General features: G+C 39.1%; 1 protein-coding gene across 3 annotated transcripts in view; it reads left to right on the top strand.

The window, feature by feature from the left end:
• RGL2 (ral guanine nucleotide dissociation stimulator like 2) overlaps window positions 1-12892 on the top strand; it is a 107812-nt gene that overhangs the window by 53044 nt on the left and 41876 nt on the right. For all 3 annotated transcript variants that reach the window (XM_053721892.1, XM_053721891.1, XM_053721890.1), the window contains 2 exons: window positions 9249-9412; window positions 11139-11195. In XM_053721892.1, the coding sequence (XP_053577867.1) occupies window positions 9249-9412; window positions 11139-11195 (221 nt within the window). The remainder of the gene's footprint in view (window positions 1-9248; window positions 9413-11138; window positions 11196-12892) is intronic.

The following is a 12892-nucleotide window of genomic DNA, read 5'->3' as shown; positions in this document are numbered from 1 at the left end:
GAACAGACACAATCCTTGTATGTGTATATACACTGCAGCACACAGTCCTGACCTCTCTATATAAACTAGATATACTACAGAACAGACACTCCTTGTATGTGTATATACACTGCAGCACACAGTCCTGACCTCTCTATATAAACTAGATATACTACAGAACAGACACTCCTTGTATGTGTATATACACTGCAGAACACACTCCTGACCTCTCTATATAAACTAGATATACTACAGAACAGACACATTCCTTGTATGTGTATATACACTGCAGAACACACTCCTGACCTCTCTATATAAACTAGATATACTACAGAACAGACACTCCTTGTATGTGTATATACACTGCAGAACACACTCCTGAACTGTCTACATACACACGTTATACCATAGAACAGTCACTTCTGACCTCTCTATATAAACTAGATATACTACAGAACAGACATTCCTTGTATGTGTATATACACTGCAGCACACACTTCTGACTTATCTATATAAACTAGATATACTACAGAACAGACACTCCTTGTATGTGTATATACACTGCAGCGCACACTCCTGACCTCTATATATAAACTAGATATACTACAGAACAGACACTCCTTGTATGTGTATATACACTGCAGAACACACTCCTGACCTCTCTATATAAACTAGATATACTACAGAACAGACACTCCTTGTATGTGTATATACACTGCAGCACACACTCCTGACCTCTCTATATAAACTAGATATACTACAGGACACATTCCTTGTATGTGTATATACACTGCAGCACACACTTCTGACTTATCTATATAAACTAGATATACTACAGAACAGACACTCCTTGTATGTGTATATACACTGCAGAACACACTCCTGAACTGTCTACATACACACGTTATACCATAGAACAGACACTTCTGACCTCTATATATAAACTAGATATACTACAGAACAGACATTCCTTGTATGTGTATATACACTGCAGAACACACTCCTGAACTGTCTACATACACACGTTATACCATAGAACAGACACTTCTGACCTCTATATATAAACTAGATATACTACAGAACAGACATTCCTTGTATGTGTATATACACTGCAGCACACACTCCTGACCTCTCTATATAAACTAGATATACTACAGAACAGACACTCCTTGTATGTGTATATACACTGCAGCACACACTCCTGACCTCTCTATATAAACTAGATATACTACAGAACAGACACTCCTTGTATGTGTATATATACACTGCAGAACACACTCCTGACCTCTCTATATAAACTAGATATACTACAGAACAGACACTCCTTGTATGTGTATATACACTACAGCACACACTCCTGACCTCTCTCTATAAACTAGATATACTACAGAACAGACACTCCTTGTATGTGTATATACATTGCAGAACACACTCCTGAACTGTCTACATACACACGTTATACCATAGAACAGACACTTCTGACCTCTCTCTATAAACTAGATATACTACAGAACAGACACATTCCTTGTATGTGTATATACACTGCAGCACACACTCCTGACCTCTCTATATAAACTAGATATACTACAGAACAGACACATTCCTTGTATGTATATATACACTGCAGAGCACACTCCTGACCTCTCTATATAAACTAGATATACTACAGAACAGACACTCATTGTATGTGTATATACACTGCAGCACACACTTCTGACTTATCTATATAAACTAGATATACTACAGAACAGACACTCCTTGTATGTGTATATACACTGCAGCACACACTCCTGACCTCTCTATATAAACTAGATATACTACAGAACAGACACTCCTTGTATGTGTATATACACTGCAGAACACACTCCTGATCTCTCTATATAAACTAGATATACTACAGAACAGACACATTCCTTGTATGTGTATATACACTGCAGCACACACTCCTGACCTCTCTATATAAACTAGATATACTACAGAACAGACACTCCTTGTATGTATATATACACTGCAGAGCACACTCCTGACCTCTCTATGTAAACTAGATATACTACAGAACAGACACTCCTTGTATGTGTATATACACTGCAGCACACACTCCTGACCTCTCTATATAAACTAGATATACTACAGAACAGACACTCCTTGTATGTATATATACACTGCAGAGCACACTCCTGACCTCTATATATAAACTAGATATACTACAGAACAGACACATTCCTTGTATGTGTATATACACTGCAGCACACACTTCTGACCTCTCTATATAAACTAGAAATACTACAGAACAGACACTCCTTGTATGTGTATATACACTGCAGCACACACTCCTGACCTCTCTATATAAACTAGATATACTACAGAACAGACAATCCTTGTATGTATATATACACTGCAGAACACACTCCTGACCTCTCTATATAAACTAGATATACTACAGAACAGACACTCCTTGTATGTGTATATACACTGCAGCACACACTCCTGACCTCTCTATATAAACTAGATATACTACAGAACAGACACTCCTTGTATGAGTATATACACTGCAGAACACAGTCCTGACCTCTCTATATAAACTAGATATACTACAGAACAGACACTCCTTGTATGTGTATATACATTGCAGAACACAGTCCTGACCTCTCTATATAAACTAGATATACTACAGAACAGACACTCCTTGTATGTGTATATACACTGCAGAACACACTCCTGACCTATCTATATAAACTATATATACTACAGAACAGACACTCCTTATATGTGTATATACACTGCAGAACACAGTCCTGACCTCTCTATATAAACTAGATATACTACAAAACAGACACTCCTTGTATGTGTATATACACTGCAGCACACACTCCTGACCTCTCTATATAAACTAGATATACTACAGAACAGACACTCCTTATATGTGTATATACACTGCAGAACACACTCCTGAACTGTCTACATACACACGTTATACTATAGAACAGTCACTTCTGACCTCTCTATATAAACTAGATATACTACAGAACAGACACATTCCTTGTATGAGTATATACACTGCAGCACACACTCCTGACCTCTCTATATAAACTAGATATACTACAGAACAGACACATTCCTTGTATGTGTATATACACTGCAGCACACACTCCTGACCTCTCTATATAAACTAGATATACTACAGAACAGACACTCCTTGTATGTGTATATGCACTGCAGAACACACTCCTGACCTCTCTATATAAACTAGATATACTACAGAACAGACACTCATTGTATGTGTATATACACTGCAGCACACAGTCCTGACCTCTCTATATAAACTAGATATACTACAGAACAGACACTCATTGTATGTGTATATGCACTGCAGCACACACTCCTGACCTCTCTATATAAACTAGATATACTACAGAACAGACACTCATTGTATGTGTATATGCACTGCAGCACACACTCCTGACCTCTCTATATAAACTAGATATACTACAGAACAGACACTCCTTGTATGTGTATATGCACTGCAGCACACACTCCTGACCTCTCTATATAAACTAGATATACTACAGAACAGACACTCCTTGTATGTGTATATACACTGCAGCACACACTCCTGACCTCTCTATATAAACTAGATATACTACAGAACAGACACTCATTGTATGTGTATATGCACTGCAGCACACACTCCTGACCTCTCTATATAAACTAGATATACTACAGAACAGACACTCCTTGTATGTGTATATGCACTGCAGCACACACTCCTGACCTCTCTATATAAACTAGATATACTACAGAACAGACACTCCTTGTATGTGTATATGCACTGCAGCACACACTCCTGACCTCTCTATATAAACTAGATATACTACAGAACAGACACTCCTTGTATGTGTATATGCACTGCAGCACACACTCCTGACCTCTCTATATAAACTAGATATACTACAGAACAGACACTCCTTGTATGTGTATATACACTGCAGCACACACTCCTGACCTCTCTATATAAACTAGATATACTACAGAACAGACACTCCTTGTATGTGTATATACACTGCAGCACACACTCCTGACCTCTCTATATAAACTAGATATACTACAGAACAGACACTCCTTGTATGTGTATATACACTGCAGCACACACTCCTGACCTCTCTATATAAACTAGATATACTACAGAACAGACACACTCCTTGTATGTGTATATACACTGCAGCACACACTCCTGACCTCTCTATATAAACTAGATATACTACAGAACAGACACATTCCTTGTATGAGTATATACACTGCAGAACACAGTCCTGACCTCTCTATATAAACTAGATATACTACAGAACAGACACACTCCTTGTATGTGTGTATATACACTGCAGCACACACTCCTGATCCTGACTGTTAAGATTACTGCAGCTTTTACTGTATCTTTGCACTAACCTTGTCTCATAATGATATGTTAGAAGTGCTGCAGCTTTAAGCTCAGCTCACCACACCCCCTGGGTGTGTCTGGGTCTCTGTGACATCATCAGAAGCCATGTTAGTTTTACTGATGGAACCTGCTAGAGCCTGGTTTCTCAACAGCCAGGCCGTGGCCCAGTACCGGGCCATGATAGCCCTGCTGGTGGGCCCTGACCTGTCATGCCCTCACTGCATACTCTTACCCCACTGCACACCAGGGGCAGACTGAGACCAATCAAGGCCCCAGGAAAACTGTCTCACACTGACCCAAATGTATTCAAATTTATGCAAATGAACATGGTAGCCTCCCTGCCCTAATCCCAACAGGCCCATCAACCTCCAGAGCCAGGACCCCCAACATTAAGGGCCAAAGAAAGGGCCCCCAACCTCCAGGGCCAGACCTCACACTCCATGGCCCTCACATCGACAGACCCTCAGCAGGACCCCCCCAAACTCCAGGGCCCCCACTAAACCCCCACTGAACTGCTTAGTTACTGATAGGGCAAATCCCTGCTGCTTACTATATATTAATTAATCTATCTACCAGGCCCTGGACATGTCCAGCTAAAATTTACCGGGCCTTGAGGTCACTTTGGTTGAGAACCACTGTGCTAGAGAATAAGCCATGTGGTTGTAGCTAAATAAAAGTTATCTAAAGTTCCTGCTGCAGAGTCTTCATGATATGTGCAAGAGACATCAGACACAAGGTAACAGCACACAACTGAATGTTCTAATCCTGACTACATACAGAACATAACACTGACCTCTCTATATAAACTAGATATACTACAGAACAGACACTCCTTGTATGTGTATATACACTGCAGCACACACTCCTGACCTCTCTATATAAACTAGATATACTACAGAACAGACACTCCTTGTATGTGTATATACACTACAGCACACACTCCTGACCTCTCTATATAAACTAGATATACTACAGAACAGACACTCCTTGTATGTGTATATACACTGCAGAACACACTCCTGACCTCTCTATATAAACTAGATATACTACAGAACAGACACTCCTTGTATGTGTATATACATTGCAGAACACAGTCCTGACCTCTCTATATAAACTATATATACTACAGAACAGACAATCCTTGTATGTATATATACACTGCAGAACACACTCCTGACCTCTCTATATAAACTAGATATACTACAGAACAGACACTCCTTGTATGTGTATATACACTGCAGCACACACTCCTGACCTCTCTATATAAACTAGATATACTACCGAACAGACACTCCTTGTATGTGTATATACACTGCAGCACACACTCCTGACTTATCTATATAAACTAGATATACTACAGAACAGACACTCCTTGTATGTGTATATACACTGCAGCACACACTCCTGACCTATCTATATAAACTAGATATACTACAGAACAGACACTCCTTGTATGTATATATACACTGCAGCACACACTCCTGACCTCTCTATATAAACTAGATATACTACAGAACAGACACTCCTTGTATGTGTGTATATACACTGCAGCACACACTCCTGACCTATCTATATAAACTAGATATACTACAGAACAGACACTCCTTGTATGTGTATATACACTGCAGAACACACTTCTGACCTCTCTATATAAACTAGATATACTACAGAACAGACACTCCTTGTATGTGTATATACACTGCAGAACACACTCCTGACCTCTCTATATAAACTAGATATACTACAGAACAGACACTCCTTGTATGTGTATATACACTGCAGCACACACTCCTGACCTCTCTATATAAACTAGATATACTACAGAACAGACACTCCTTGTATGTGTATATACACTGCAGCACACACTTCTGACTTATCTATATAAACTAGATATACTACAGAACAGACACTCCTTGTATGTGTATATACACTGCAGAACACACTTCTGACCTCTCTATATAAACTAGATATACTACAGAACAGACACTCCTTGTATGTGTATATACACTGCAGCACACACTCCTGACCTCTCTATATAAACTAGATATACTACAGAACAGACACTCCTTGTATGTGTATATACACTGCAGCACACACTCCTGACCTCTCTATATAAACTAGATATACTACAGAACAGACACATTCCTTGTATGTTTATATACACTGCAGCGCACACTCCTGACCTCTCTATATAAACTAGATATACTACAGAACAGACACTCCTTGTATGTGTATATACACTGCAGCACACACTCCTGACCTATCTATATAAACTAGATATACTACAGAACAGACACTCCTTGTATGTATATATACACTGCAGCACACACTCCTGACCTCTCTATATAAACTAGATATACTACAGAACAGACACTCCTTGTATGTGTGTATATACACTGCAGCACACACTCCTGACCTATCTATATAAACTAGATATACTACAGAACAGACACTCCTTGTATGTGTATATACACTGCAGAACACACTTCTGACCTCTCTATATAAACTAGATATACTACAGAACAGACACTCCTTGTATGTGTATATACACTGCAGAACACACTCCTGACCTCTCTATATAAACTAGATATACTACAGAACAGACACTCCTTGTATGTGTATATACACTGCAGCACACACTCCTGGCCTATCTATATAAACTAGATATACTACAGAACAGACACTCCTTGTATGTGTATATACACTGCAGAACACACTTCTGACCTCTCTATATAAACTAGATATACTACAGAACAGACACTCCTTGTATGTGTATATACACTGCAGAACACACTCCTGACCTCTCTATATAAACTAGATATACTACAGAACAGACACTCCTTGTATGTGTGTATATACACTGCAGCACACACTCCTGACCTATCTATATAAACTAGATATACTACAGAACAGACACTCCTTGTATGTGTATATACACTGCAGAACACACTTCTGACCTCTCTATATAAACTAGATATACTACAGAACAGACACTCCTTGTATGTGTATATACACTGCAGAACACACTCCTGACCTCTCTATATAAACTAGATATACTACAGAACAGACACTCCTTGTATGTGTATATACACTGCAGCACACACTCCTGACCTCTCTATATAAACTAGATATACTACAGAACAGACACTCCTTGTATGTGTATATACACTGCAGCACACACTTCTGACTTATCTATATAAACTAGATATACTACAGAACAGACACTCCTTGTATGTGTATATACACTGCAGCACACACTCCTGACCTATCTATATAAACTAGATATACTACAGAACAGACACTCCTTGTATGTATATATACACTGCAGCACACACTCCTGACCTCTCTATATAAACTAGATATACTACAGAACAGACACTCCTTGTATGTGTATATACACTGCAGAACACACTTCTGACCTCTCTATATAAACTAGATATACTACAGAACAGACACTCCTTGTATGTGTATATACACTGCAGAACACACTCCTGACCTCTCTATATAAACTAGATATACTACAGAACAGACACTCCTTGTATGTGTATATACACTGCAGCACACACTCCTGAACTCTCTATATAAACTAGATATACTACAGAACAGACACTCCTTGTATGTGTATATACACTGCAACACACACTCCTGACCTCTCTATATAAACTAGATATACTTCAGAACAGACACACTCCTTGTATGTGTATATATACACTACAGAACACACTCCTGAACTGTCTATATAAACTAGATATACTACAGAACAGAGACTCTGTGTATGTGTGTATATATATACTGCACCACACACTCCTGACCTCTCTATATAAACTAGATGTACTACAGAACAGACACTCCTTATATGTGTATATACACTGCAGCACACACTCCTGACCTCTCTATATAAACTAGATATACTACAGAACAGACAATCCTTGTATGTATATATACACTGCAGCACACACTCCTGACCTCTCTATATAAACTAGATATACTACAGAACAGACACTCCTTGTATGTGTATATACACTGCAGCACACACTCCTGACCTCTCTATATAAACTAGATATACTACAGAACAGACACTCCTTGTATGTGTATATACACTGCAGAACACAGTCCTGACCTCTCTATATAAACTAGATATACTACAGAACAGACACTCATTGTATGTGTATATACACTGCAGCACACACTCCTGACCTCTCTATATAAACTAGATATACTACAGAACAGACACATTCCTTGTATGTGTATATACACTGCAGAACACACTTCTGACCTCTCTATATAAACTAGATATACTACAGAACAGACACTCCTTGTATGTGTATATACACTGCAGAACACACTTCTGACCTCTCTATATAAACTAGATATACTACAGAACAGACACATTCCTTGTATGTGTATATACACTGCAGCACACACTCCTGACCTCTCTATATAAACTAGATATACTACAGAACAGACACTCCTTGTATGTATATATACACTGCAGCACACACTCCTGACCTCTCTATATAAACTAGATATACTACAGAACAGACACTCCTTGTATGTGTATATACACTGCAGCACACACTCCTGACCTCTCTATATAAACTAGATATACTACAGAACAGACACTCCTTGTATGTGTATATGCACTGCAGAACACACTCCTGACCCCTCTATTTATAAACTAGATATACTACAGAACAGACACATTCCTGGTCTTTTTCTTTAAACTCTTTTTTTTTTTTTTTTTTTTTCATTAGTAATTTATATTTTGGAGGGTAAAACACACCATACAAATGTTTTTTTTTTTTGTGTTTTTTTTTAATTTTTCTTATTTCAGACACCAACTAGAGTATTAACTCTTCGGGCTGGCACTCTCCCTAAACTCGTTCTCCATCTGTTGAAGGCTCGAGTTCTGGGGGACACAAGCTATATCCCAGTATTCCTTGCAACATATCGCGCCTTCTCTAGTACCAGTGAAGTACTAAGTATACTGCTAGACAGGTGGGTGTATGTATGTATACTGTATAATAGAATGTAAATATATATATATGTATACACAGTATCTCACAAAAGTTAGTACACCCCTCACATTTTTGTAAATATTTTATTATATCTTTTCACTGAAGAAATGACACTTTGCTACAATGTAAAGTAGTGAGCATACAGCCTGTATAACAGTGTCAATTTGCTGTCCCCTCAAAATAACTCAACACACAGCCATTAATGTCTAAACCGTTGGCAACAAAAGTGAGTACACCCCTAAGTGGAAATGCCCAAATTGGGTCCAAAGTGTCAATATTTTCTGTGGCCACCATTATTTTCCAGCACTGCCTTAACACTCTTGGGCATGGAGTTCACCAGAGCTTCACAGGTTGCCACTGGAGTCCTCTTCCACTCCTCCATGACGACATCACAGAGCTGGTGGATGTTAGAGACCTTGCGCTCCCCCACCTTCCGTTTGAGGATGCCCCACAGATGCTCAATAGGGTTTAGGTCTGGAGACATGCTTGGCCAGTCCATCACCTTTACCCTCAGCTTCTTTAGCAAGGCAATGGTCGTCTTGGAGGTGTGTTTGGGGTCATTATCATGTTGGAATACTGCCCTGTGGCCCAGTTTCCGAAGGGAGGGGATCATGCTCTGTTTTAGTATGTCACAGTACATGTTGGCATTCATGGTTCCCTCAATGAACTGTAGCTCCCCAGTGCCGGCAGCACTCATGCAGGCCCAGCCCATGACACTCCCACCACCATGCTTGACTGTAGGCAAGACACACTTGTCTTTGTACTCGTCACTTGGTTGCCGCTACACACTCTTGACACCATCTGAACCAAATAAGTTTATCTTGGTCTCATCGGACCACAGGACATGGTTCCAGTAATCCATGTCCTTAGTCTGCTTGTCTTCAGCAAACTGTTTGCAGGCTTTCTTGTGCATTATCTTTAGAAGAGGCTTCCTTCTGGGACGACAGCCATGCAGACCAATTTGATGCAATGTGCGGCATATGGTCTGAGCACTGACAGGCTGACCCCCCACCCCTTCAACCTCTGCAGCAATGCTGCCAGCACTCATACATCTATTTCCCAAAGACAACCTCTGGATATGACGCTGAGCACGTGCATTAAACTTCTTTGGTCGACCATGGAGAGGCCTGTTCTGAGTGTAACCTGTCCTGTGAAACCGCTGTATGGTCTTGCCCACCATGCTGCAGCTCAGTTTCAGGGTCTTGGCAATCTTCTTATAGCCTAGGCCATCTTTATGTAGAGCAACAATTCTTTTTTTCAGATCCTCAGAGAGTTCTTTGCCATGAGGTGCCAAGTTGAACTTCCAGTGACCAGTATGAGAGAGTGTGAGAGTGATAACACCAAATTTAACACACCTGCTCCCCATTCACACCTGAGACCTTGTAACACTAACAAGTCACATGACACCGGGGAGGGAAAATGGCTAATTGGGCTCAATTTGGACATTTCCACTTAGGGGTGTACTCACTTTTGTTGCCAACGGTTTAGACATAAATGGCTGTGTGTTAAGTTATTTTGAGGGGACAGCAAATGTACACTGTTATACAGGCTGTACACTCACTACTTTACATTGTAGCAAAGTGTCATTTCTTCAGTGTTGTCACATGAAAAGATATAATAAAATATTTACATAAATGTGAGGGGTGTACTCACGTTTGTGAGATACTGTATATATATCTCTTAGTCCGTCTCTCTTGTGTTCACAGGCTACAAGATGAAGCGGGTACACACACTTCTGATAACCATGAGTGGAATGATGACGAGTAAGTATAATAAAAAAATACATAATATGATTTATTAAAGACAATGATCAGCCAGAGTTAACTGTAATAATGTAACAATATCTATCTGCATATGATTGTGGGGCGTTTCACTCTCCGCACATAGAGGTGCGAGAGTTCTGTTTATCAGCCAGTGAGCAGTTTGTTTCACCGCCTCTTGTTTCAATATCAGTGTAAATAGATTAATCTTAAACTTTTTTTTTTCCCAGCAAAACACCTAATCTACTTTAAAGGGACACTGAACCCACTTTTTTTTATGATTCAGATAGAGCAGCAATTTTAAGCAACTTTCTAATTTACTCCTATTATCAAATTTTCTTCGTTCTCTTGCTATCTTTATTTGAAAAAGAAGGCATCTAAGCTTTTTTTTTGATGTTCAGTACTCTGGACAGCACTTTTTTATTGGTGGATGAATTTATTCACCAATCAGCAAGAATAACCCAGGTTGTTCACCAAAAATGGGCCGGCATCTAAGCTTACATTCTTGCATTTCAAATAATGATACCAAGAGAATGAAGAAAATTTGATAATAGGAGTAAATTAGAAAGTTGCTTAAAATGCCATGCTCTATCTGAATCACAAAAGAAAAAAATTGGGTTCAGTGTCCCATATAACACTGTGATATCAATATCCCTTTAAGAGACGGTAATGTAAAAATTAAACTTTCAGAAATTTGCTCTGTTCTCTTGGTATCCTTTTTTGAAGAGTAAACCTAGGTAGGCTTATAGGTGCTCAGGAGCGTGCACGTGTGTTTAGTACTCTATGTCAGCAGTGTTAGTAACAATTTATAACAATTTATAACACTATTACAACAAACAATGTTGCAAAACAAAGCTGCCATAGGCCTAGACTTCAAGTGGAGCGCTTCTGAAAAAATCAGGATGGTAAGCTCAGGAGTGTGCACGTGTCTGCAGCCCTATGGCAGCAGTTTTGTAACAATGTTATACATTAGCAAGAGCACTAGATGGCAGCACTATTTCCTGTTATGTAGTACTAATGTTATACATTAACAAGAGCACTAGAGGGCAGCACTATTTCCTGTCATGTAGTACTAATGTTATACAATAGCAAGAGCACTAGATGGCAGCACTATTTCCTGTTATGTAGTACTAATGTTATACATTAGCAAGAGCACTAGATGGGAGCACTATTTCTTGTCATGTAGTACTAATGTTATACATTAGCAAGAGCACTAGATGGCAGCACTAATTCCTGTTATGTAGTACTAATGTTATTCATTAGCAAGAGCACTAGATGGCAGCATTATTTCCTGTCATGTAGTACTAATGTTATAAATTAGCAAGAGCACTAGATGGCAGCACTATTTCCTGTCATGTAGTACTATTGTTATAAATTAGCAAAAGCACTAGATGGCAGTACTATTTCCTGTCATGTAGTGCTAATGTTATACATTAGCAAGAGCACTAGATGGCAGCACTATTTCCTGTCATGTAGTACTAATGTTATACATTAGCAAGAGCACTAGATGGCAGCACTATTTCCTGTCATGTAGTACTAATGTTATAAATTAGCAAGAGCACTAGATGGCAGCACTATTTCCTGTCATGTAGTACTAATGTAATACATTAGCAAGAGCACTAGATGGCAGCACTATTTCCTGTAATGTAGTACTAATGTTATACATTAGCAAGAGCACTAGATGGCAGCACTATTTCCTG

This window comes from Bombina bombina, chromosome 7 (assembly GCF_027579735.1).
Source record: "Bombina bombina isolate aBomBom1 chromosome 7, aBomBom1.pri, whole genome shotgun sequence".
In the NCBI taxonomy this organism is placed as follows: domain Eukaryota; kingdom Metazoa; phylum Chordata; class Amphibia; order Anura; family Bombinatoridae; genus Bombina; species Bombina bombina.
Note: the sequence above shows the minus strand (reverse complement) of the source record. Positions and strands in the feature narration are given on the sequence as shown.